Source organism: Pelodiscus sinensis, chromosome 24, assembly GCF_049634645.1.
Source record: "Pelodiscus sinensis isolate JC-2024 chromosome 24, ASM4963464v1, whole genome shotgun sequence".
Classification (NCBI taxonomy): Eukaryota; Metazoa; Chordata; order Testudines; family Trionychidae; genus Pelodiscus; species Pelodiscus sinensis.
This window is the reverse complement of record NC_134734.1, coordinates 9,488,142-9,515,193: the sequence shown is the minus strand read 5'-3', so window position 1 is coordinate 9,515,193 and position 27,052 is coordinate 9,488,142. Positions and strand designations below refer to the sequence as shown.

The following is a 27,052-nucleotide window of genomic DNA, read 5'->3' as shown; positions in this document are numbered from 1 at the left end:
GTTGCAGTGGGTGGTCTTTGTGTTATGTCATCTTTATGTTGGTCTGGAGAGTCAAAAGATGCTCTAACTACTGATGGGGTGGGAAGCAAAGAAGGATCCAATTTACAGAGCAATTTAGATTGGAAGGTAAAGTGGGCAGTTGCAAAGAACAGGTGTTGTGATCTGACCATGTGAAGGGTTGGAGGGGATGCCAAGAAGAACCAGGAAAAATTATTCGAGGGTTGGAAATTATCTCGTAGATTGAAGGCACTTCATCTGTTTAGCTTTTCTGAAAGATGATTGAGTGGTTACTTGATTACAGGATCAAAATCCAAAGTATTAAAGTGCTCTTGAATGTTCTGAGGACAGGCAGAACAAGTTAAAGCCAGAAATTCAAACATGGAAGATGGCACTAGTTTTTAACAGTCAGGGACAGTTGCCTTTGGAACCAATTCCCAAGGGAAGTGGTGGCTTCTCCATCTTTTGATGGCTTCCAGTGATACTCTTTTTGGAAGATGCTTTAGCTGAACACAAGTTATTAGGCTCAATATGGGGAAAAATAGGGGAAAGTCAATGGGGCACATTACATAGGAGATCAGACTAGATGATGTAATGGTGTCTTCAGACCTATGGAACTATGAATTCCCCATCATTTTCTTTCAGATCAGTGACAATGCTGGTGACTAGCATTGGATACATTGAACTCTGTAATTTCAAGCTTCCACCCATTGGTTGATCATCTTTGTATTAAGATGTCTTTGCATTGGGTCTTCTTTGTGTTGGGTCTTCTCTGTGATGAACCAGACTTTTGTCAAATCATTGCTCTGGTTCTTCTTCATGTCAGGCTGCCTTTCTGGTGGGTCATCTTTGGATTGAGTGGTCTTTGTGGAGGGTGGTGGCTTGCCAGATGGGCTCAGTTGGTCTATTTGTGTGGTTTTTCTCGTTTAACTTTTTGGATGTCTGATTAGTGTTGAAATGTTTGGAGCTGGAATTTCTGAAGAACGCAGCTCTCTCTTAGGAACCAAACATTAGCAATTAGCTTCTCAAAGACCTCAGGATATTGGGGGAGTCTGATAAAGGGCACCCTTCCCTTCTTACAAAAGCCATGTATACTCTGTCCTTCTATTCAGTCTTCCCTACCAGGACAATGACCATTGCAAAGTAGAATTCAGTTATGATGCACTCTGCTAATTATTTTTCTCCTCTTATGTTAACGAGCCAAATAATTGGCTAGCTCCAAGGAGACCCTAGAGCACTTACTAGAATCAGATTTCTCTCTCTCTATTGTACAGAGTTTTTAAGGTAAATATGTTCAAAAATAGTGAAAATCAAACCGATTTGGAAAATCTACCCATTATCTTAGCCCCCCAGTTTCAAATGAAGGGACCATTTCTGGGGGCAGCTAGCTGGCTGGCTGGCTTGTGTCCTAGTCCTAAATCACTAAAAATTGGTTGATTTGTTGGTCTTTGTGTGGGAGGACTTGGTTATAAAAAAGAGCACTAATTATTTTCCCCTCTTCTTGTTAATTAACAAACTCGCTAGTTAACTCTAGAGAGTTTCCCTAGAGACAAATTTATGCTTCTACACTGCGTACAGCTTTTACGCTAGTGAGGTAACAAAAATTGTGCGACCTGATATTGCAGGACTAGCAAAATCCATGTGCCATTTTGGCCTCCAATGTTGTGTGTGGAGAAAATTAGAGGATGGAGGACAGGGTGGCATCCCATCCTGCAAATGGTTAAAACAAGTTTTATTGATTCATTGTGTAGGGAAGTTTTGCAATGAGGAACAATGTTAATTATTTGATTCTCATGTGCTTAATTAACAAAATAATGAGCAAAGGCTGAAGCAGTCCCTGAGCTCCTGAGGGGAATAAATGCCTGGCTCTCTATTGTGCAATGTTGTTTATTTGGAGGTATTTGAAAATGGGGGAGACTAAGAATTGTGTGGCCAGGGATTTCCCAGCTTCCCTGCCTCAGTTTCCCCTCTCTCCGACTGTCTGTTTAGACTGTGAGCTGTTCAGGTTAGGGACTGTCTTTCACTCTGTGCAGCACTGGAGGGGGGTAGTTGTTAACCTAGACACAGCAGCTGAACCTCACTATTGTACATGCGGAACAGAGGGGGGGAGGATCTCCCCCTCCCCTTGGTGAAAGGGCACTGGGTGGGGGAGCAGGCCAAGAGCTAGTGATTTGAAGGGGGCAGTGAGTGGTGGAGGGAAGGGGGTTTGTAGCTGGGAAGTTGGGGTGTTTTATTGCTACAGACTGGGTATGTAGAGAATCCGGGAGTACGGGATATGGTGGAGGGCTATGTGGGGCACTGTCCCTTGAGTCAGTGCTGAACACCTTGGTGCTACGGGGGCACTGTATGGTGGGGAACCCAATATGGGACGCCATGAGGCAGGAGGTAGAAGTGGCTATGGGGCAGAAGGGGGGCCATCAGGGGGCACCAAGAATCTGAGGGGTGCCAGAAGGAAGCATTGTGTAGTGATGGGCAGAATGTGCCAGCGAGGGGTGCACTAGGCAGCAGGTATCAGCAGGGGGCACTGTGTGGTAGAGGGACAGAGGGGCCCCATGGAGGTACAGGGTGGAAGAGTGAGCCAGCAGGAGATGCTGTGTGGTAGGGGACAGAGGGGAGACGGGTGCACCATAGGGCAGAGAGGCTAGCAGGGGGTGCTATATGGTGGGGGTAGAAGGGCCCCACAGGGCACCGAGAAGAGGGACCAACCAGCAGGGGACAAGGTGGGGCAGAAGGGACCAGTAGAGGATGCCACAGGGCAGAGGGGGCCAGCAAGGGGTACTGTGTGGCGGGGTTGGGGAGCTCTCATAGTGGTACTGTGTATAGAGGGACCTGCAGGGGGTGTCATGAGGCAGAAGGGGCCAACAGGGGTGCTGTGGGACAGCAGGGGATGCTGTGGGGCAGAGGAGACAGCAGAGGGCGCTCACCATATGCCTCTCATCCCTTAGAAATATCGCTACCAAGATGAGGACAGCCCGCCCCTGGAGCAGAGCCCGGCACATCTCCCCAACCAGGTAAAGGCCCCCGAGCTGGTCCACGTCTCGGAGAAGAACTTATCCCAGATCGAGAGCATCCACGGCTACGTGTCCCACTCCCACGTCTCCCCCATGAAGGTAGGAAGGGGGGCAGCGAGCGCCCGGCCAGCAAAGGGGGTCACCGGCCCAGCCCTGCTGCCCTCCACACACCCACCTCCCCACCCCCTCTATTGTGCGTGTGTGTTGTGGATGGAGGAATGCTGGCTCTTCGGGTGTGGGCCTCAGTGCATCTGGGTGTGTCTCTTGTGTATGTGTGTGTGCTAGGGTGTGCATTTCAGTAATTTTCTGGGGGTGTGTTTCAGTGCAGCTGGCTGTGTCATGTATGTGTATGATTGTGTGTGTGTGTGTATGTATGTGTGCATGTCAGGGTGTACATACAGGCAGTCCCCGGGTTACAAACAAGATAGGGACTATAGGTTTGTTCTTAAGTTGAATTTGTATGTAAGTTGGAACTGGCTCCAGATTCAGCCGCTGCTGCTGAAACTGACCAGGGGCTGACTACAGGAAGCTGGAGGCAGAATTGCTCTGCCCCCAGCTTCCTGGAATCAGCCACTGATCAGTTTCAACAGCAGCTGAATCTCGAGCCTGGGACAGAACAGCTGGGCTGCCAGGTAGGTCCTTGCAGGACCAACCCGACAGCACCCCAGCTGCTCTACCCCAGGGTCCACAACAAAAGCCTGGTCTGCTGGGGGGAGGGCACTAGCTGCCCCCCCCCCCCAGCAGACCAGGGACACGGGGAGCAAAGCCGCAGTGGCAGTGGGGTGCCGCGCCTCTGAGGCTTTGCTCTGGCAAAGCCTCAGAGGCGCAGGACCCCACCGCCGCTGAGGCTTTGCTCCGGGTGTCCCTGGTCTGCTGGAGACGGTCCCCAGCAGACCAGAGGCACCGGAGCAAAGCGGCAGCGGCGGCAGGGTGCCGCGCCTCTGAGGCTTTGTCACAGCAAAGCCTCAGAGGCGCCGGACCCCTCCGCCTCCCCGGCTTTGCTCCGGGTGTCCCTGGTCTGCTGGAGACTTTACACATACACAATGTCCCTTGAAAGTAGGAATAAAAGATCCTCCGGAAAAGGGCTTATTTTCCGGCGAATCACGTCTAGACTGGCGCTTTTCTCCGGCTTATCCCCAAGCCAGAAAAAAGTGGCAGCCATGTTAATGCAAATTCCGCGGGGGATATTTAAATCCCCCATGGATTTTGCTATTCCAAAGTGTCTAATCTGCATCCCTTTTCCGGAAAAGGGGTGCAGTCTAGACAAAGCCACAGTGGCTACGTCTACACTGGCCCCTTTTCCGGAAGGGGCATGTAAATTTCAGCAGTCGTCGTAGGGAAATCCGCGGGGGATTTAAATATCCCCCGCGGCATTTAAATAAAAATGTCCGCCGCTTTTTTCCGGCTTTTAAAAAAGCCGGAAAAGAGCGTCTAGACTGGCCCCGATCCTCCGGAAAAAGTGCCCTTTTCCGGAGGCTCTTATTCCTACTTTGAAGGGCACTTTTTCCGGAGGATCGGGGCCAGTCTAGACGCTCTTTTCCGGCTTTTTTAAAAGCCGGAAAAAAGCGGCGGACATTTTTATTTAAATGCCGCGGGGGATATTTAAATCCCCCGCGGATTTCCCTACGACGACTGCTGAAATTTACATGCCCCTTCCGGAAAAGGGGCCAGTGTAGACGTAGCCAGTGTGTCAGAGGATGTGCCTGAGCATGTTGGGGTTGTCGGTGTGTATCATGGGGGGGGATGGTGTGTGCACACGCACACCACTGTGTGTCTTAGAGTGAGTGTCTAATGTTGTGTGCACATCAGTGGAATCTGTACATTCTGAGGTGTGGGTCTAGGTGTGCAATGCAGAGCATGTGTATTAGTCATGGTGTGTCAGCAAAGGGTGTCAATGGATGTGAGTCAGGGCCTTTGTGTGTATGTGTCAGTGGGTTCTATGGGTCAATTTTAGCATGTTCCTGACACTGTCCATGTGTGTGTGCAAGAATGTACACACTTGTGTGTTTCAATATGCGTCAATCATTGTGTGTGTATTATCAGATCCATGAGTGTGTCTATTTCAGCATGTGAATGTGTATCTGTGTATGTGTGAGAGTGTGGCGTTATGTGTATCTGAGATTAGTGTGTGTCTGAGATGTGCCATAAGTGTATCTGAGTGTGCAGCATTATGAGTGTCAGCCTGTACCTTGGTGCCGATGTGGGTAGCGCACTGTGAATATGAGTGTCTCATTCTTTGTGTGTCAGGGGATCTCTGTATGTATCAGATTCAGCATGTGTGGCTGTGTGTATCTTGGGTGTGTGTGTGAATCTGTCAATGTGTGTCCAAGTGTGTCACAGCCTGGCTGTCAATGGGCATAACTGTGTGTGTATGTGCACACTCACATGTTTGTATAGGGGCCCTTCACACACAGCATGATTTACTAGTCAGCAGGAGGAAATAAGCAGCCAGGACTCCTGGGTTCTCTCCCTGCCTCTGGGATGGAAGTGGGGGCTGATGAGTCAGAGCAGGGGAGCTGGAAGCCTGGACTCCTGGGTTCTGTTGCTGGACCCAACCCGGCCATTGTGATGAGGTGGAGAACCCCAGAGCCTATTCCCCCCGGCAGACAGTGTGGCAATGACCCGGGCAGTCCTGTATTCCCATCCCTGCTCCGCCCGCAGCTACCCTATGCAGCTGCCCTGCTATGTCATTGTCTGGCCCGGAGTGAGCATCACCCAGCCTCTAGGGGCAGTAATTAGGGCAGGCAAATACATCCATGAGCAGGACTTGGCAGGATGAGGGCAAGGTGAGGTCCACCTTGGGAGAATGATGTTTGCATGTGTGTACCTATGTATGTAGCTGTGTGAAGACATGGTGTATGTTATGGCTAGCTATGAGTAGTGTGTACTGTGTGTACATTGTGTGTATGTATCTGTATGTATACATGGTGTGTGTGTACTTTATGCATCTCTACGTGTGTGTGTGTCTAGCTGTGTGTGAACGTTGGGTATGTGTGTCTGGGGTGTGTGTGCCTGGGGTGTGTCTCTTTCTAGCTCTGTATCCCTCTCTCCTCCCTTCCCCCCACTCCCATGCACGACCCCTGCGCCCCCCCGCCGCCCCTCCCTGCGCAACTTGCACTCCGCCCCATGGCGAGGTATTTATAACTTGGGGCGGGGAGCACAGATGCTAGCTGTGCGGAGGGTGGCATGTGGGGGACACAAAACAGGGTGGAGGTTGATATTTGGGGGAGGGGATTTCTTCACTAGCATCTCAGTCCCAAAGAGAGGTTTGTGAGCTCAGGGGGGCAGCTCAGCTAGCGGCTCCATTTGGAGGGTGCAATGTGCTTGGGGGCAAAGGTTGTAGAATGCATGAGGGGATCAGACTGGGCCTAGGAGCAAACATTGGGGGGACTGGGAGGAAGCTGAGGGGGTACAGTGCACCACATGCCACTTGGAGGGTGTGATAATAAATCTGGGGGTGGATGCCAGAGGACATTTGAAGGGTGCTGCATGAGAGGCAAGGAAGCTTTGGGGTGCGGTATAGGGCCCAGGTTAAACCCTTCGGAGGCTTACAGTGAAACAAGGGATCTGATTTTGGAGGATTCTAGGGGGCATGGAATGAACTTTGGAGTTTCAGCTTTACGAAGCAAACCCTTTCCAGCTTGTATCGGGGCACATCTCGAGCTTGTTTTGAGGCGAGAGGTTGGAAATGTCAGGGTACAGAGTGATGGTGGCCTGGAGAAGTAGGAAGCAAGAGGAGGCCTGGCAGAACAGCTCAGGATTTTAGGGGCTTCTTTGGGGGGGTCTGGATTGTAGAAGACACGTCCTAGCTTATTTGCCCCCAGCCAGCTGTGATGCAACATTTGGGGGGTTGCCTCCTTCTGCCTTGATTATGGATTTGGGGTGTTGCATAATGACAACAACCCAGGAGGCACTCAGCCTATTGGGGGTCAGCAGGGATGGGGGTGCCCGGGGCTGAGATGGTAGGGGCTGCGAGTTGGGAGTGAGGGGTTCTGGTAGGGCAGGCGGGAAGTGTTCTCACATGTCCTTTCTGATCCCCTTATGTAGCTGCCCCAGCCTCCCAAAGCTTTAATCCCTTCCTGCTACAATCCAATTAACAGCCCTGCGGAACCTGCCCAGACAAGGGCTAGCAAAGGGCAAGACACTGACACAGCCCCTTGGGGCGCTGTGGGACCGGGGCTGAGCAGGGGGTGCTCTCCCCTGGCAGGCAGGGCTGTTGGGGGGGGGGAGGAGATAAGACATCCTTTCCCCCTGCCCTGGCCCCAAATTTATTTCTTCTGTATTGGTTACATACTTTCCCTTATTCCTTCATTAGTTCTGTGCTTCAACTTTCAGCCACTTCCATCTCCTCGCACCATTCCTCCAGTCCTTCCTTTGCTCCCTCTCTCATTTTCTCCTTCCATTACCACCCCTTTTTGTCCCTTACTTTTACCCCCGTTGGTGTTACCCATGTTGGTGTTACTCCTGTCCATGTTATCCACCGTCGATATTACCCCCATCACTTTTATCCCCATCAGTGTTACCCCCATCCGTGTTATCCTCTTCAATGTTACCCCGGTTGCTGTTATCCCATCCGTGTTATCCCCTGGCGTTGTTATCCCCGATGGTTTTATCCCCATCTGTGCTGGTGTTCTCCCACATCTGAGTTATCCCCATCAATGTAACCCCGTGGCTGTGTCTACATTGGCACCCTTTTCCGGAAAAGGGATGCTAATGAGACAAGTCGGAATTGCAAATGCCGCGGGGGATTTAAATATCCCCCGCGGCATTTGCATGAACATGACTGCCGCTTTTTTCTGGCTCGGAGCTTTGCCGGAGAAAAGCGCCAGTCTAGACGGGATCTTTCGGAAAATAAAGCCTTTTCCAGAAGATCCCTTATTCCTGATTTTAAGAGGAATAAGGGATCTTCTGGAAAAGGCTTTATTTTCCAAAAGATCCCGTCTAGACTGGCGCTTTTCTCCGGCAAAGCCCCGAGATGGAAAAAAGCGGCAGCCATGTTCATGCAAATGCCGCAGGGGATATTTAAATCCCCCGCGGCATTTGCAATTCCGACTTGTCTCATTAGCATCCCTTTTCCGGAAAAGGGTGCCAATGTAGACACAGCCCGTCAGTATTGCTGTTATCCCTGTTGGTGTTACTCCTGTCATTCTCCCTATGGGTGTTACCCCATCTGAGTTATCCACTGTCAGCATTCTCCTCATCAGTGTTCTCCCCATTGGTGTTATCTCTGTCAGCATTACCCCTTGTTGGTGTTCTCCCTATCCACATTATCCCCATCAGTGTTACCCTCGTCATCATTATCCCTCATCGGCATTATTCCTGTCAGTGTTATTCCTCATGGCTGTGTCTACGTTGGCAAGATTTTGTGTGCTTTTGCGCAAAATCTTGCCGCCCGTCTACACTGGCCGCGAGTATTTCTGATGTTCTACTGTATTAAATCAGTGCTTCTTGTGCAAATACTCGGATGCTCCCGCTCAAGGATAAACCCTCTTGCGCAAGTATTCTTGCACAAGAAGGCCAGTGTAGACAGCAACGTTAATTTCTTGCGCAAGAAAGCCTGATGACTAAAATGGCCACCGGAGCTTTCTTGCGCAAGAGAGCGTCTACACTGGCACGGATGTTTTTGCGCAAAGGCACATGCCAGTATAGACGCTCTCTTGTGCAAATACTGTTAACGGAAAAACTTTTTCGTTAAAAGTATTTGCGCAAAATCATGCCAGTGTAGACGCAGCCCTTCAATGTTACCCCCCGACAGTGTTATTCCTCATCAATGTTACCCCTTGTCAGCATTATCCCTCATTGGCGTTATCCCGTCAGCATAATCCCCATCAGTGTTACCCCTTTTCAGTGTTATACCTCATCGGCGTTACCCCCTGTCAGTGTTATCCTTCATCAGTGTTACCCCCAGTCAGCATTATCCCCATCAGTGTTACCCCCTTGTCAGCATTATTCCGTTTGTTATCCCTGTTGGTGTTACCCCGTCAGCATTATCCCCATCAGTGTTAACCCTTGTCAGCGTTATCCCTCATTGGTATTACTCCCTGTCAGTGTTATCCTTGTTGGCATTCCTCATTGGTGTTACCCCTGTCAGCATTATCCCCTGTTGGTGTTACCCCTTTGTCAGTGTTACCCCCTGTCAATGTCATCCCTTACTGGTGTTACCCCTGTCAGCATCATCCCCATCGGTATTACCCCCTTCAGTGTCATCCCTGTTGTTGTTACCCCTATTGATGTTACCCCCTATCAGCATTACCCCTGTTGGTGTCTTTCCATACCCTTATCTGACAGTGCTTTCCTCTTTCCTTGTGTTTATCATCCCCCAGCCATTTGGCTGCTTCTGCCCTGTTTTATTGATGGTTCTGTTCCTTCTTTCATTCCTCTGTTCCGCCCCCTGAATCAAAGGCTTCTTTTGGCCCTTATTTCTGCTTTCACTTTGTCATTTCCCAGGTCTCTTCTTTCCATTCCTGTAGTCATACTGGGGAGACTTTTCTTTCTCTCTTTCTCCCCTTCCCTTTCCTGTTCCCCCCTCCCGCCCATCATTCACAGCCTCCCTAGCTGGCGCCCTGCCCCTCCTCCCAAAGTACACGAAACCTGTGCCTTTAAGGCTCTGTGTGAAATGGTGCGATGCCGGAAGCAGCTACCTGCAGGACTTTGGCGCCACCGCGTGGCCTCGTCTGAGTACGACACCTTGACGCCAGTGGATGGGGTTAAATACCGCCCAGGGGGGAAACTGAGGCACATGTAGAAGACTAGAACCCAGGAGCTGTGGCTCCCAGCCCCTGCTCTAATTCACCTGCTCCCACTCTCCTCCCAGAGCTGGGGAAAGAAATCAGGAGTCCTGGCTCCCTGCCCCCATTGCTCTTACTGAGCACTTGTCTTTGTAGTTTCAGTTAATGTCCCCAGGACCCCGGTGTTCGGGCTTTATTCCCCCATTGGTCAGACTGTTCTGACTTGTCCCCCTCCCTTCTGTGTCAGTGGGAGACAGAACCATCCTTCACTTCCTGTCCCAAATAATCTGGCAGCAGTGCTGGGGGCTGTTAAACATGTACGGCGCCCCACTACAGACGTGCTTGCATCTCAGCGGTGGGGGGAGGGAGCTCTGAAATTGCAGCTTGGGGCTGCGGGTTGCCGGCAGGGCTAGGAGAGCCCAGGGCTGGGCTGGCAGGAGCTGCGGGTAGGGAGTGAGGGGCACCGGCAGAGCTGGGGAGGGCCAGGGCTGACGTGGGGCTGCAGGTCGAGAGTAAGGGGCACCGGCAGGATGGGGGGCGACCCAGGCTGTGATTCTCCCTTAGCGAGAGGGGAAGGGTGGCCGTGGTGTGGGGGGATGGGGGAGCGGCCTCCCTCCCCCGCCCGCTCCGTCGCCCAATCCTGCGCCCGGCTGGTGTCTCCGTCAGACGCGGGGGGACGATTCCTGCGCGATCCGCGGCTCGCTCCGGCCCCCGGCTGGGACTCGGGATGGGGGAAGGGGCCTCGGAGTTGGGGGGGAAGCCTCGGCCGCTGGTGGTGGAGGGATAAAAAATCGCTTCCTCCTCGGAGCGATTGTCCCTGTCCGCTGATCGGGGGAGGGGAAGCAGCGGGGGAGCCCTGCAGCAGCGGGAGGCAGTTGGGGGGGAATCCTGCCTGTCGAGGGCAGCAGCAGGAGGGTCCCTGCAGCGCGGGGGGAAACGGGGGGGCGGCCGGTGGAGGCGGGAAGATCTAGCTCCCCTCCCCCGCTCTTTTGCCCCTCGGGGAGCCGGGCTGCAGCGGGCCGGGGCCATGTTCGTGTCGGTCTGGTACGCCAAGAAGATGGGCCGACGGCTGCTGAACAACGTGCGGCGGGGCCAGCGGCTGCGGGGCCGGGCCACGGTACGGGGGGGGGGGGGGACGGGGGGCAGATGGGATAAGGAAGAGACGAGCTGGCAGGAAAGGGGGCTGGAACGGGACTGGCTGATGGCTGGGGGGGCAGGGAGATGGGGGGACAGACACGGGATGTGGGGGGGTTGAGGGAGAACGGAGGCTAGAGTGGGGCACAGGAGGACAGGAAAAGTTTGGGGGGAAAGTAGGGAGGTGGGAGGACCATGAGGTCCCGGGGAAGTAGAGGTGGGTGGTAATTTGGGGGGGGGCTGCAACTGAGAGGCACCGGCGGAGCTGGGGGGCGCCCAGAGCTGGGCTAGCAGGGGTTGTGGGTCGGGAGTGAGGAGTAATGAATGGAGCAGAAGCGGGGGCGTCAGTCATGACGTAATGGGGAATGGATACCTGACGCCACTGTCCCTGTTGATGAATGGGAGCGGGGGCGGGGCTCCATGTGTGCGATTCATTACTCAAGGGTTAACTATTGTAGCTGGTGGTGGAGAGGGGGAGCGTTTGGGGGAGATCTGGCCCGGACGCTTTGGTTCATGGCCTGGGGCGAGCACCCCCGACTGAACCCCCGCGCCGCTCCCTGCCCCCCTAGCGCCCCCTAGCGCCGCCCTACAGCCAGCCCTGCCTGCCAGAGGAGCGTGCCCCCTGCTGAGCCCCCACCCCGCTCCCTGCCCCACAGCACCCCCTGCAGTTGTTCTTGCATCCAAAACCTGAATGCAGGTAGCACTACAGACTCCCTGCCCCCAGCTTCAGATATGTGGCCCTCTGGGACCCTGCAGCCAAGCTGTCCCATTTAGCTGATTAAAGGCTCTTAATTGCCTCACTACAGGAACTGGTGGGGGAATTGAGAGGCACTGGCAGAGCTCGGGAGAGCTCAAGTCTGGGCTAGCAGGGGCTGTGGGTGGGAGTGAGGGCCACTGATAGAACTCAGGAAGTCTTACTCTGGACTGAAATGCAGCCACCTCTGGGGTGGTGCTAAAGTATTTTTAGCTGCTTTACCAGATAAAAGCCAAGCTTGGTTGGAGAGCAACAAGGTAGAATCATTAGCAGTGCTGAATAATTGATTTGAAACCTCCGTTAGGAACATCATGCATTTACAATTTCTCCTCTCTCTTCTACTTGGAGCTTCAAAATGCAGCCTCCTGCAGGGAGGGACTGCAGATATGAAGGGAAGTAGAGATTAGTAGTTAGAGTGGGAGGGAGGCTGGACAGCACAGACAGAAATTGAGGACAAGGCCTCAGGCAAAAGGTTGGGGTTGCCAGGTGTGGGAAGCTGATAAAATCTATTGTGCAAATTTCCCAGCATCCTCTGTTCCTCCAGCAAAATTGCCTATACATTGAGGGCAGGAAATATTGAAAAGGAAAAAAATGTAATCTTCCAGGTAAGCCCAGTTGATGCAAGGTGGCTCTCAGAGGGCTGGCAGCTGACCAAACTGTGGCACCAGGAAACCCAGGGCTGGGCTAGCAGGGCCTGTGGGTTGGGAGTGAAGGGCAATCTGCAAGTTGGCCAGTCTCTGCTCTGGGGTGGGTGGGATCCAGCGCCCTCTAGAGGGGATGAGCCTTGTGCTCTATCCTTCCCTCCCCTGAAAAACTGGCCTTTTTGATCAGTGGACACAACCACCAGACCAGAGCATCAGGAACTGTAGCAGTTCCCTTTGTTGCCAGGACAACGGCCTCCCCCTGCGGTACTTGGTCCCAGTTCCCTGCCATCACCATGGTTACCGTTGCCGAGGCAGACAGCAGGGCGGGGGACGCTGGGAAAGTCGCTAAGGAACAAAAGTGGCCATTTCCCCCTCCCTTGGACTGAGATGCAGACACCTCTGGGGTGAGGTGATCCTTTATACAGAGTGATAGTGCTAGCCCAGCCCTGCCCCTCAGTCCAGACAGTGCCCCTCAGTCCAGACCTACTGCTATGGGATGAAATGCAATGTTTGAATTTTAGCTTGAAGTGTAGCGGGTGTCGAGTTTGGGGCATAGCGGGTGTCTTGAGGTTGTCAGTTTAGTGTCGTGGAATTTGGGGTGCTGCTAGGGTGCTGGTTTAGGAGTTTAGGTGAATATTTGGGGTGATGCTTTGGCAGAGACATATGCAGGAGGGTCACATGAATTTTGGGTGTGCTGCTTTTGTATTGTGATTTAGGGGTTCCCTCGGCATTCTTGGAGGGAACCTCAGGCACTTTAGGGCTGCTGTATCGTTTTGGGGGTGACATTTAAGAGGGTCCCATTTTGGGGGCTCAATGGGTTTCATTATTGGGGAGACTGGGTCTCTTTCAGAGTTTGGTTGGACATGCTGGGGTGCTGCCACCATCTGCCATGGGGACTCCAGCCCTGCAGGTGTGAGGCTACTTTTGGGACTCAGCATAAATTTGGGGGAATCTTCCTTCTCTGCCCAAAGGCTCCCATGTTTCACCCAGCCATTTTTGGGGGACAGGAAGTGCTGGCTCACTGTGAATAGAAGGCCAAGTGGGGGTGGGGAGGAGGGAAGACTTGGATTCCTGTCCACGGGTATCTTACCTCCATGGGGAGAGCTGTTATTTCATGGGGCTGATGGTCCATCCCGGGGTGGTGCAATGGGCAAGTTGCTTAGCTGCCTCCAGTTTCATACTGGGGTCACCTGTTTTTGTCTCCTCCTCCTTCTCTGTAGGCGAATTCTCCTCCTGTCATCGTCAATACGGACACACTGGAGGCACCAGCATATGTGAGTAGCCAAATGTGTGTGGGGGGGGGGCAGAGGGTCTTGGAGAGCTGTGGGGGGGCACCTCATTTCTAAATGGATGCAACTTCTTCCCAGATGTACGTTGATCACTGAGAGCCATCTCCCCAAATCCCCCCACATCTTCCGCTCTCCCCAAGTCACCCCAATTCCCCAGCCTTCCCCCTGCCCACCCCAAACTCTCCCCAATCTTTCCCTTCCCCAAAACTTCTCCCCCCCCCCCAGCCCTCCATCTGACCCCCTTGAAACATCCTCCCAAATTCACCTCCGGCCCCACTTTTGCTGAGCAGAGACTCCTGTCTGGAGTTTTCACTCCATTTTCCAGGTTGCAGGGGGGCTCTGTGTGGCAGAAGATCCCCACAGAGCCCCCCTGGGAGGTTAATCTAGGGGATGACCTTAGATCTTGTGTGATACAGGCAAATAAATCTGGGTCTCTCTTGGGTTCTTTCTTTTATTCTATCTTTTCATTGAAGCTTTGCGTTTATTCCTTCATCTCTCTTGTGTTTGTCGGTTCTTTTCTTTCTCTCCATTCATCCTTTTGTGCTTTGTCCTTTGTTCTGCCATGTGGGGCCCTCTTCTCACATGCCTCTCCCCCGCCTCTTTACATCTAGGTAAACGGGACAGAGGGGGAGATGGAATATGAAGAAATCACGTTGGAACGGGTGAGGCTCCGCGGTTCCGTCTTCTTGTGGGTGAATTTCAGTGTAACGCAGCCCAGAGGCAGACACCGCCTTGTTCTTCCCCATCTGTGCTGGCGGCCTTCACTCCTGACCTGCAGCCCCTGCTAGCCCAGCCCTGTGTTCCCCCAGCCCTGCCGGTGCTCCTCACTCCTGACCTGCAGCCCCTGCCAGCTCAGCCCTGGGCTTCCCCCACAGTGCTGTTGGTGACCCTCACTCCCAACCCACAGCCCCTGCCAGCCCAGCCCTGGGCTCCCCCCAGTGCTGTTGGTGACCCTCACTCCCAACCCACAGCCCCTGCCAGCCCAGCCCTGGGCTCCCCCCAGTGCTGTTGGTGACCCTCATTCCTGACCCACAGCCCCTGCTAGCCCAGTTCTGGGCTCCCTGCAGTTTTGCTGGTGCCCCTCACTCCCAACTTACTGCCCCTGCCAGTCCGGCCCTGGGATCCCTCCAGCACTGCTGGTGCCCCTCACTCCCGACCCGCATCCCCTCCTAGCCCAGACTGAGGGACTGACAGGTTTTGGGGGTGTCTCCTGCAGGGTAATTCCGGGCTGGGGTTCAGCATTGCTGGGGGGACGGACAACCCCCACATTGGGGATGACCCCAGCATCTTCATCACCAAAATCATCCCAGGGGGAGCAGCGGCTCAGGATGGCCGGCTCAGGTACTCGTGGGGGGGGAGAGGGTCAGAGCTAGGCAATGGGGGGGAGGCAATGAGCAATTATGTAAGTGATTGTGAGCCTGTACACTCAGTATGTAAGGCAGGGGTGGGCAATAATATTTTGCTGGGGGCCGCTTAAAAAATGTTTGAAGTGTTCCCAGGCCGCACCGGAAGGGGCAGGGCCTCAAAAGGAAGGAGTGGGGCTGGGATGCTTCAGGCTTCCCCATCCACAGACCATGATTGATCTGGGGGTGGAGGAGCCCCTTTAGCCCTCCCCTTCCCACTAAGCACCATGCCCATGGCGGTGGGAGGAGACTTCCTGTGCTCCCCCACCCCCAAGCCAATAAGGTCCTGGGGGCGGGGAGCATGCAAAGCCTCCTCCCACCCTGCCAGGAGCGAGTGGCACTTCAAAGCGCTGCATGTTCCTGGCAGAGCGGAGGAAGCTTTGAGCGCCTCCCCCCGCCCCCAGTCCCTAATTGGCCTGGGGACGGGGGAGCGGCAGGGCCTCCACAGGTGGGATCAACCCACTTGACGGGCTGGATCCAGCCCGCGGAGGCCCTTTTGCACACCCTTGATGTAAGGTCATGTGCACAAACGAGTGCACACTTGCTCACACAATCTTTCATTGAATGTTTTCACTACTTGCACTAATCCTGGGACATGTACACAAACACACACCTTATTGCTCCCACAGTGGTTTACTGAACACATGCACACCACCTCTTGTACAGTCACATTCCATTGTGCTCAGAACAACATGTACAATGGTAGTACATGTGCACAATCGTTTTCACAATTGCACATATGCAAACCGATTTGCTAAATTTTCTTTGCACATGCTCAAAATGACTTGCACAATCAGTCCTTGCATGAGATCACAATTGCCTCTTGCACATTGGTCCTTGCATGCTCACAGCTGTTCATTGCTTGTGCTCCCAGTGACTTGTAGCACAATCACACATTGCACACAGTCTGTTGCACACTTGCTTATTGCACACTTATTAAACAGTCACTCATGGCAGGCACACAAGCATTTGTTGCACATCCCACACTCTTTACACATGCTCACAGTCACTCATTGAACAATTAACTGTTTATGGCACATGCTCACCATTGTTTATTGCACAGTCACTCACCCCAAACTCACTTATAGCAGATGCTCACAATTTCTCAGTGCACAATTGCTCATTTGTAAATGCACACAGTTGCTCTCTACACAATCCTTCATTGCAGAATCACTGGTGGCACATGCTCACAATCCCTCGTAGCACACTTGCTCATTGCAGACTCTCACAGTCCTTTGCTACACAATCTGTCATTGCATAGTCACTCCTTGCACACTGATTACATCAGCACTCATGGCAAATGTTAGCATTGCAGAGAATCAGCAATCCCTCACTGCACAAGCACCAGCCCTCATTGCACACTCGTTACAAAGTTGCTCACAGCACACACCTACAATTGTGCAATCACTCATTGCAGATGTTCATAACAATGCATTACATGATCAATCATCTCACACTCATTGCCCATGATCACAGTGGTCCTAGTAGGTGCTCACACTTGTTCTTTGCTCATTTACTCATTTTGGACTGTCCTTTGTCATTCCTTACAGAGTCACTCATTGCTGATGCTCACAATAATTTGTTGCACAATCTTTCATTACCTGTTGGTCATTGCACACTCTACTCAGACTCTTGGGGCACCACTCACAATTATTCATTGCACTGTTTCTCAGTGCTCACTCATCTTAGTCACTCATGGCACATGCTCACAGTCATCTGCTGTACAACAGCTTATTGCACGCTCATCTCATGGAACATACAATCATTTTGCACTATCATTCATTGCGCACTCGTTACACAAACACCCATCACACACTTGCTAACTGTATAGTCACCTTTTGCACACTCATTCCCCACTTCATGGCATTCATGCACAGTCACTCATTGCATGAGGCCACAATTGTTCATGGCTCACTCATTACACAATCACTCATTGTAGACACTCACAACAGCTCATTGCACACGCGCTCATTGCAGAGGCTCACAAGCACTCATTGCACAATCACTTGCTGTACAGTCATTCTTTGCACACTCAGTACCCCAGTCACTCGTGACACACACACAAGGTGCTCCTTGCACAGTCATTCTTTTCTCCCCTGTTGCACAGTCCTCCATGGCAAATGCTCCCAGTAGCTCATTGTACAATCCCTCCTTGCACGTGCACTCTTGGTGCACTTGTCACACAGTGACTTGCAGTACACATGTTGCATGCTTGTACTCTCCCACCTGTGCCCCAGTTTGTGCCATGACCACCTCAGCTCCTGAGTTCACCTTGTTTCTGTGTGCCAGGGTGAACGATAGCATCCTGTTTGTGAACGATGTGGATGTGCGGGAGGTGACGCACAGCACGGCGGTGGAGGCGCTGAAGGAAGCTGGCTCCATTGTGCGTCTCTATGTCATGCGGCGCAAGGCCCTGGCTGAAAAGGTCATGGAGGTGAAGCTCATCAAGGGGCCAAAAGGTCAGAGGCGGCTGGGGAGCCCCTTTAAACCATCTTGGGACATCCCCATATCCCAAACAGCCCTCTGAAGCTCCCCAGGGCTGGGATACACCAGAAAGCCCCCCCCCCAAGTTTCGTGGAAAGACCCTTCCTCAGAGAGACCTCTCATGGCTGGGGATGTCAGTACAGCCCCCGTCTTCCTTGGAGAGACACCCATAACGGTGGGTCACATTCATCTCCTGTCCCACCAGTCACCCCTATAGCCCAGGCATCCTCCAGACTCCCTCCTGCTGCTATCCTCAGGGGCCTCCCCAGAACCAGGGACTCCATTGTGCATACACACATCCCGCTCCCCTTCTGAGGCACCCTCAAAGCAAACCCCTTAATGACTCCTGCTTCCCCACATTGAGAGACCCCCCCCACCTGGATACCTGTCTTGGACCAACTCACCCCAGAGCTAGAGGTCCCCCTGAACTCCCCTCCCTAGTGGGCCCCACCATACACTCTATGCTACCCTGACAGCCCCCAGTTTTCCCACGGACACTCCCTCTCATGAATGCAGAGGTCCCTCATTTCTTTCCTGACATTCCTCCGAACCCCATCATCTCCCCACAGGGGTCACCCAGATCTCCCCCCACCTTTCTTTCTGCCTCTCCCCAAATCCACTTGCTCCTTCCCCCCAGCAAATCTCCCTCTCTGAATCCCTTTTCCCCCCCCATGCACTGAAGGTCTGGGATTCAGCATCGCAGGGGGTGTGGGCAACCAGCATATCCCCGGGGACAACAGCATCTACGTCACCAAGATCATCGAGGGGGGGGCTGCTCACAAGGATGGACGCCTCCAGATTGGGGACAAGATCCTCGCGGTGAGTCGTCCCCCCCAACCAGGCAGAGGTTAATGGAGACCCTGGGGGTGGGGCCCTGGAGGGAGGGTGCTGAGAGGGGAGGGGCTTATTGGAGGGGGAGCGGCCTACGTGTGAGAAAAAGCTAAGTGAGAGGGGCATCACTGAGTGAAGTGAGCTGGACAGGGCCTGATGGAAGGGAAGGAGCTGAGGGAGGAGGGGCTTAGCAGAGTGGGATGGAATAAGCAGAGGGAGGAACTTGATTGAGTGGGAGGGGCTCAGCAGAGAGGAGGTATCTAAGTGGGCGGGGCCTACCTGAGGGTAGGATACTGAATGGGAGGCACTTATTGGTGGAGTGAGGAGTGCTGAGCTGGTTGAGGGTGTCCCCAGGACAGAATTTTCCTGTGAGACTCCCTGCCACTGGATATTTCCAAAGCCAGCAGGCCAGTCAGGGCATGGAGAGTAGATGGGTCTGACCTTGCGTCCTCACTGCCCTGCCTCACAGGTAAACAATGTCAGCCTGGAGGACGTGATGCATGAGGATGCAGTGGCCGCGCTGAAGAACACGTATGATGTCGTCTACCTGAAAGTGGCGAAACCCACGAACATGTACCTCAATGACTCCTATGCCCCGCCCGACATCACCACCTGTGAGAGCTACCAGGAGTGTTCTCCCCTGCCAGACAGGGCTGGCCCCAGGAGGGCGCTGTAGGGCAGGGAGTGGGGTGGGAGCTCAGCAGGGGGCGCTCTCCCCTTGCAAGTAGGGGTGTGGAGTCTGAGAGGGGGCTTGGGTGAAGAAGGGGATTGTAATCTGGGGCAGGGTCCAGGTGGAGGATTCTGTCCTGAGGGAGGGCTGTAGGAGGGGGTACAGTGTCTGGGAGGGACTTGTGAACTGGGAGAAGGGGGTGCAGAGGGTTTGTGTGGTGGACTGGGGCAGGTAGTCTGGGGGGGAAGAGGGAGTGAGTGCCAGAGACAGGCTCTGGCTGGGGGGAGCTTACTTAGGTGGCTTCCAACCAGAAGCCCTGCAGGAACCTGAGCTGCAGTTGCAGGCTGCTCCACATGGCTCTGCTCTGGGCAGGGTTGGGATGGGAGGACACTTCAATGACTGCCCCTACCTCCAGCAACGTTTTTCAACTCCTATTAGCCAGGAACTGGCCAATGGAGCTGAGAGATTTTGTTGGGGGGCAGGACAGCACACAAAGCCTCCCTCCTTGCTCCCTCAGCATCCAAAGCATAGAACAGACGCCTTTAAAGTGGCTGCAGCTGGACTGTGCTTAAGGGTCTCAGCGAGGCAGCCGTGAGCTGGATCTAGTGGCTTGGCAGGCTGGATCTAGCCCACTCGCCGCCTCTTGCCCACCCACCCCTGGGATGCTGTACTGCAAGGAGCTGGGCAGGTTCCTGCACCAAAGGTGGCTTCATCTGAGGTGTTAACACCGCACCTTATCACTCCCCACCACAGCGTACTCCCAGCACCTGGACAATGAAATCAGCCACCAGAGTTACCTGGGGACTGACTACCCACAAGCCATGACCCCCACCTCTCCCCGGCGCTACTCCCCCATACCCAAGGAGATGATGGGGGAAGAGGACATACCCAGGTGAGCAAAACCCCTGCCCATTCCCTGGGGGCTGATGGCTACCTCCTAGGGCAGGCCATATCTGTCCTGCTGAGTCACTGGATCGGGCCTGCATACACAGCAAGGAGCCTCAGGCAGACTCCCCTCCTTGCCCTGCCCCCACATGCTGCTCAGAAAAGCGGCTTCTGGGTTGTTTGTTTTTCACAAACTGGGGGGAGTAGTGCTTTATGAGCTGCTCCCGCCCCCAGCACAATCCCATTAGTCAGTTTCTGGCCAATGGGAGCTGTCTGTTTCAAGAACAGGCAGTGCACAAAGCGTCTCCCCTCAGGCTCTTATTCACAGAGCACATGGCCCTGCAGCCTGTGCAAGGGTGGGGTAGACTCCTGCCTCAGAAACGTGCAGGGCTGCTGGCCGGGAGTCTCACTGGTAAGTCTCCCGGCCAGAGTCCACCTCTGGCACCTGAGCCCCTCCCTCTGCCCCCTTCCTGAGCCCATACTCCCTCCCAGATGCTGCACCCCAGTCCTCTGCCCCAGATCACAATCCCCTTCTGCCCTAGGTCACAGCCCAAACCCCTGCATCCCAATCCCATGCCCCAGGTCACAACTGCCACCTTCCCAACCTCACAGGTCCGCCTGCACCTGGACAATGAAATCCCTTACCCCAGCCTCCCTTCTGCACCCAACCTCCATCCCAGACCCCGCACCGCCTCCATTAATATCGTGGAAGAGTGCGGCCATCAACCACTTTGCAAAATCTTGGAGTGGCCCCACATCAAAAATTATTGCCCACCCCTGCCTAGGGAGGAAGGCAACAGACTAGAATGGGGGATATGATTTGCAGCAATCACTTCCTTTGTGGCCTCTTCTTGGGTGTCCAGGTGAAGTGCAGGCACCTGATGGACAGGTGAAGACAAAATATAGAGATGTACATGCCACAGGTGCCCAAGTAATGGACAGCCACACACTGACAGATGACAGGTGCACAGGTAACATACAACCACTTGCCATGACACATAGGCATACAGGTTACATACAGCCATACATCATAACACACAGGCATACAGGTAATGCACAGCCTCATGCCATAAGAGACGGGCACACAGGTAATGTGCAGCCACATAAGCATATAAACGACACACAGGTGCACAAATAACAGGCAGGCATCTATCTGATATAGGGCATCCACATAAAATACAGACGCTTTCGTGACATACAGAGGGCACATAATGAACAGGCAACTATGTGAGGTACTCATGTGCTGTGTAGGTGTTTGCAGAATATACAGCCACATATGGAATATACAGGCAGACATTTAACATACAGCCACACATATGACCTACCTGCTACCATGTAATGTTCAAGTATCCACATGATGTATAAGTTTTCAAACCAGAGTGCGTGTCAATGTATATGAGACCACATCCTGTAAGCAGTGCCTATAGAGGCTACAAGCATGTAGATAAGTTACAGGTATGCTGCTCGTCCGTGTAGCTCTTACAGCCTCATGCTAAAGGACAAGTGCACCAGCTTATCTGCATTTTTAGGTGTACACATCACCTACATGCGAACAGATGTACCAGCAAATGTGCACAGGTGCTTGTGCAAGCTACAGGTTATGGAGGTCCATTACTCCTGGCTAGCTTGCCAAAATCAGTTAGTGGGGTTGTCAGAACCTCCTTAAGGGGCATCTGAACTATTTCATTCCAGGTTGGTATAAGGAATAAATCTATAGGAACTTAGCAATTCTGTTTGATCAAGGAGTAATGCAAAGTAAGCATGCATGAGGCAAACACATACTAAGTTGCAGCAGTGCACCAGCATACAGCCGCATGGGTAAGCTATCGGCCCCTACAAGACGTTCAGCTGCATGCTGTAAGCTACAGTGTCCATACAGTGAAGCCTCAAACATCTTATCATCCTGGGCATCTTCCTCTCCTACTGTGGACGCTGGTTGATGGGGTATTGCAGGAGTCTGTTAGTGATTGCCCCCTATCCAGCAGAGTTCCTGACCTCTCTATCCCCACACTACCCCCCAGGGAACCCCGCAGGATCATCATCCACCGTGGCTCGACCGGCCTAGGATTCAATATTGTTGGGGGAGAGGATGGCGAGGGAATCTTCATCTCCTTCATCCTAGCTGGGGGGCCAGCTGACCTGAGTGGGGAGCTGCGGAAAGGGGACCAGATCCTCTCGGTAAGGATCCTTTTGCCCCCTCTGAGCCAACCAGTCCCTGCCCTGGGGCCAATGGGAGCTAGCACCCCTAGATTGTACAGGCCCCATTCCCCACCCCTCTGAGCCAGCCAGTCCCTGCCCTGGGGCTAGATGGGAGCTGGCACCCCATAGATGGGACAGGCCCCTGTGCCTCATTCCCCACCCTGCTGACATGGGTTCCCTCTTCCTGCAGGTGAATGGTGTGGATCTCAGGAATGCAACCCATGAACAGGCTGCAATCGCACTGAAAAATGCTGGCCAGACGGTGACTATCATCGCCCAGTATAAACCTGATGGTGAGTCCCAACAGGGTGGGGGAGGCAGCATTGGAGGCATGTCCCACGTATGGGGGCTCTGGAGGGAGCAGTAGGCTTCAGATGGGGAGACCAATAGGTCTGGAGTGAATGGGTGGGCACTGGAAGGATGAGGGGCTGCATGAAGGTTGGATGGCCACGTAGTGGGATGGGAGGGGGGTTGAATGGATGGGGGATAGCAGTTCTGTGAGTGGAGGATAGAGGGGTTTGGTGGATAGATGGACAGAGTCTGGGGATGAAAGTTGGGTGAGTGTATGGAGAGTTGGGATGTTTGTTGGGTGTACAGATGGAGGTTGGGCAGGAGGATGGATACATGTCACACAGGGTGAGGATAGAGCTGTGGGGGGATGAATAGACAGATTAGGTGGGTGGATGAATGGAGGGTGGAGATGGAAGCTGGGTTGGTGGGTGGATAGTTGGGGCACTGGGTGGGCGGATAATTGGGGCACTGGGTAGGTGGGTGGATGGATGGAGGATGAGGATGGAGGCTGGGTGGGCAGATGGATAGTTGGGGCATTGGATGAGTAGATGGGTAGTTGGGATGTTGGGTAGATGGATGGATAGTTGGGGCATTGGATGGGTGGGTGGAGGATGAGAATGGAGGTTGGGTAGATGGGTAGATAGTTGGGGCATTGGGCAGGTGAATGGATAGTTGGGGTTTTGGGTGGGTGGATGGATGGAGGGTGAGGATGGAGGGTGGGCGGGCAGATGAATAGTTGGGGCATTGGGTGGGTGGATGGGTGGATGGAAGGTGAGGATGGAGGCTGGGCAGGTGGATGAATAGTTGAGGCAGTGGGCGAGTGGATGGATGGATGACGGGAAGGGATGAAACTTGTGCAGGAGGATGGATAGTTGGGGCATTGGGTGGGTGGGTGAATGGATGGAGGGAGAGGATGAAGGTTGGGCAGGTGGATGGATAGGAGAAGCTGGATAAATTCATGGAGGTTAGGTCCATAAAAGGCTATTAGCCAGGGGATAAAATGGTGTCCTTGGCCTCTGTTTGTCAGAGGCTGGAGAGGGATGGCAGGAGACAAATCGCTTGATTGTTGTCTTCGGTCCATCCTCTCTGGGGCACCTGGTGCTGGCCACTGTCGGCAGACAGGCTACTGGGCTAGATGGACCTTTGGTCTGACCCAGTACGGCCGTTCTTATGTTCTTATGTTCACTGGGTGGGTGGATGGATGGAGAGTGAGGATGGAGGTTGGGTGAGCGGATACATAGTTGGGGCATTGGGTGGGTGGGTGGAGGGTGAGGATGAAATTAGGTGAGCGGATGGATAGTTGGAGCGTTGGGTGAGTGGATGGGTAGTTGGGGTGTTTGGGTAGGCGGATGGATAGTTGTGGCATTGGGTAGATGGATAAAAGGTAAGGATGGAGGTTGGGCAGGTAGATGGATAGTCGAGGCGTTGGGCGGGTGGATAGATGGAGGGTGAGGATGAAATTGAGCAGGTGGATGGATAGTTGGGGCGGTGGGTGGGTGGTTAGTTGGGGTGTTGGGTGGGTGGATGGATGAAAGGTGAGGATGAAAGGTAGGGCAGATGGATGGATAGTTGGGGTGCTGGGTGGGTGGTTAGTTGGGGTGTTGGGTGGGTGGATGGATGAAGGGTGAGGATGAAGGGTAGGGCAGATGGATGGATAGTTGGGGTGCTGGGTGGGTGGATGGAGGGTGAGGATAGAAGATGGGCAGATGGATGTATGGAGGGTAGAGATGAAAGTTGGGCGGGCAGATGGATAATTGGGGCATTGGGTGGGCGGATGGAGGGTGGGAGAACGGTGGTTGTGGCTGGAGGGACAGAGTGAGCCCCCATTTAGAGATCTCACCCAGCCTCGCAGAGCGAGGGAGGGCCCACGGGAGGACAGCCGCGTTCTCTCTAAGATTTATGTTCAGAATGGCTTTCGTTATGTGCACTATGGAGGTGATGAGTCTCGTAATGAAAGTCACTCTGTGCACAGAGAGTGTGGTGGGGTGGGTCTGAGAGGCTGGGTGAGATCTCTAAATGGGGGCTCAGAACTTGGGATGGTAGATGGGGTGCGGGAGGAGCTGAGGGCTCTGGGCTGTGTGGTGAGGCTGGGGATGAGGGATTGGGGTACAGGAAGGGGCTTGGGTGAGGTCAAGAAGCTCCGCAGCATGTAGTGTAGTGGGAACATAGGAGGATGAGCTAGCGGTGCCAGTGGCTGGGACGTTTGCAAGGGGGGAGGACCAAGGTGTTGCCTGATACCCCCATCCCCTCTCCAGAGTATAGTCGCTTCGAGGCCAAAATCCACGACCTGCGGGAGCAGCTCATGAACAGCAGCCTGGGGTCTGGCACCGCCTCACTGCGCAGCAACCCCAAGCGGGGCTTTTATATCCGGTGAGTGACCCACCCAGCCCCCAGAGAGCCCCTCTGAGCCCCTGAATCTCTCCTCCCTTCTAGCCCCCATAGACAGCTGAAATCCCAGCCCCACAGACCCCCTTATGGAGTTCCAGCCCCCATGGGGTCTTCCTATAGAGCCCCAGCCCCCACAGACCCTCTGAGTGCTTAATGGACCCCTCTGCAGAGCTCCCCTCCCTACTGGCCCCCCATAGACTCCCCTGGCCTCCCACAAACCTCCAACCCTACAGAATCCCCAGAGACCCTCTATCTCCCACAGACTGGTGCGGTATCTGGTTTAGCAGATGGGGTCTCTGAATTCGGGGGAAGGAAAAGAATATTTTTGCATAGAAATATTGTCTGCCTGTCTACCCAGTTGTTTCACACTGTGGGGCTGTGTCTAGACTGGCCAGTTTTTCCGGAAAATCAGCCGCTTTTCTGGAAAAACTTGCCAGCTGTCTACACTGGCCGCTTGAATTTCCGCAAAAGCACTGACTTCCTACTGTAAGAAATCAGTGCTTTTTACGGAAATACTACGTTGCTCCAGTTCGGGCAAAAGTCCATTTTGCGCAAAACTTTTGTGCAAAAGGGCCAGTGTAGACAGTTGAGATTTGTTTTGCGCAAAAAAGCCCCAATCGTGAAAATGGCAATCGGGGCTTTTTTGCACAAAACCGCGTCTAGATTGGCCACGGAGGCTTTTCCGCAAAAAGTGCTTTTGCGGAAAAGCGTCCTGCCAATCTAGACGCTCTTTTCCGAAAATGCTTTTAACGGAAAACTTTTCCGTTAAAAGCATTTCCGGAAAATCATGCCAGTGTAGATATAGCCTGGCTGTTTACATGCATACAGCCATAGTGATTCTACAGGAGGGGGAAGAGCTGTGCCAGGACTCCTGGGTTCTCTCCCTGGCTCTGGGAGGGGAGTAGAGCTAATGGGTTAGAGCAGGGGGGCTGGGAGCCAGGACTCCTGGGTTGTCTGACCCACCACTCCACCCCCACAGGGCGCTGTTTGACTATGACAAGACAAAGGACTGTGGGTTCCTGAGCCAGGCGCTGAGCTTCCGCTTCGGGGATGTGCTGCACGTGGTCGATGCCTCGGACGACGAGTGGTGGCAGGCGCGGCGGGTGCACCCCGACAGTGAAGGCGATGAGATCGGCTTCGTGCCCAGCAAGAGACGGTATGGGGAGGGCATTGTAGGAAGGGGGAAAGGTGCCAGGGCAGGAGGGGTGGGTTGGGGAAAGGGGAAGGGACTGCCAAGGAGTGGGGGAGGGACCGGCAGGGAGGGGGTGGAGCTTTGCGAAGGGGACAGGGCTGTAGAGCAGAGGGAGGGGCCACAGGGGAAAGGTTGTGGGGAGGGATTGGAGCAGGACTATGGAAGAGAGAAGGGCAGCAGATGAGTGAGGGAGGAATATAAGAACAGCCAGACTGGGTCAAACCAAAGGTTCGTGTAGCCCACTGTCCTGTCTTCTGACGGCCAATGTTAGGTGCCCTCAGAGGGAATGAACAGTACAGGGAATCATCAAATGATCCCTCCCCTGTTACCCGTGTCCCAAACAGATGCTTGGGACACCATCTCTACCCATCCTGACTAACAGCCATTGATGGACCTGTCCTCCATGAATTTATCTAGCTCCTTTTTTAAACCCTGTTAAAGTCCTGGTCTTCACAACATCCTCTGGCAAGGAGTTCCACAGATTGACAGTTCTTTTGCTTGTTTTAAACCTGCTACCTATTAATTTAATTTGGTGACCCCTAGTTCTTATGTTATGGGAATAAGTAAATACCTTTTTTAATTTACTTTCTCGATACCTGTCATGATTTTATAGATCTCTATCATATCCCTCCCCTTAGTCTCCTCTTTTTCTAAGCTCTTTCTCTAAGAGGGGCCAAAGAGGAGGGGTGGAGCTTTCGGGGTGGGGCTGCAGAGCAAGGTAAAGGGCCACAGGGGCGAAGTTGTGGGGAGGGGTTGGGTAGAGCTTTGGGAAGGGGGTGGGGCTGCAGAGCAGTGGGGGCAGAGCCATAGGAGGCTGGGCTGCCTCTAAATTTCCCTCTCCCTGTAGGGTGGAGCGCCGGGAGTGGACGCGGTTAAAGGCCAAGGTGAGTGACTCCCCACCCCCCTCCACCCCCCCGACACACCTGGCGGGGTTAGAGCTGAGCATGCCAAGCCAGAGTCAGTCCTGGAGTGCTCTGTCTTTGGGCGTCAGCCCACGACTACACACATCCCCCCCCCCCATGGGCACCTCCACGGCTCGGTCAGTGCACGTGACTGCATGTACAACCCTGCCTGCTTTCCTCAGCTGGCTTGGGACAGAGCTCTGGTGTGTGCACATGCACACTTGCCTAGAATGCACCTTTGCATTCCCAA

General features: G+C 53.7%; 1 protein-coding gene across 8 annotated transcripts in view; it reads left to right on the top strand.

Annotated features, from left to right (window-relative positions):
• The window catches only part of DLG4 (discs large MAGUK scaffold protein 4), an 81,465-nt gene that overhangs the window by 49,226 nt on the left and 5,187 nt on the right, over positions 1 to 27,052 (top strand). For 3 of the 8 annotated variants that reach the window (XM_075907637.1, XM_075907636.1, XM_075907635.1), the window contains exons 2-14: positions 2,943 to 3,008; positions 13,489 to 13,542; positions 14,169 to 14,219; positions 14,774 to 14,898; positions 17,250 to 17,419; positions 18,127 to 18,263; positions 18,745 to 18,889; positions 19,699 to 19,837; positions 21,852 to 22,008; positions 22,220 to 22,322; positions 24,576 to 24,690; positions 25,688 to 25,864; positions 26,748 to 26,784. In XM_075907637.1, the coding sequence (XP_075763752.1) occupies positions 2,943 to 3,008; positions 13,489 to 13,542; positions 14,169 to 14,219; positions 14,774 to 14,898; positions 17,250 to 17,419; positions 18,127 to 18,263; positions 18,745 to 18,889; positions 19,699 to 19,837; positions 21,852 to 22,008; positions 22,220 to 22,322; positions 24,576 to 24,690; positions 25,688 to 25,864; positions 26,748 to 26,784 (1,476 nt within the window). Of the gene's footprint in view, positions 1 to 2,942; positions 3,108 to 10,026; positions 10,854 to 11,140; positions 13,179 to 13,488; positions 13,543 to 14,168; positions 14,220 to 14,773; positions 14,899 to 17,249; positions 17,420 to 18,126; positions 18,264 to 18,744; positions 18,890 to 19,698; positions 19,838 to 21,851; positions 22,009 to 22,219; positions 22,323 to 24,575; positions 24,691 to 25,687; positions 25,865 to 26,747; positions 26,785 to 27,052 lie in introns of those variants that run through there. The other 5 variants (XM_075907634.1, XM_075907633.1, XM_075907632.1 and 2 more) reach the window with 3 other exon arrangements.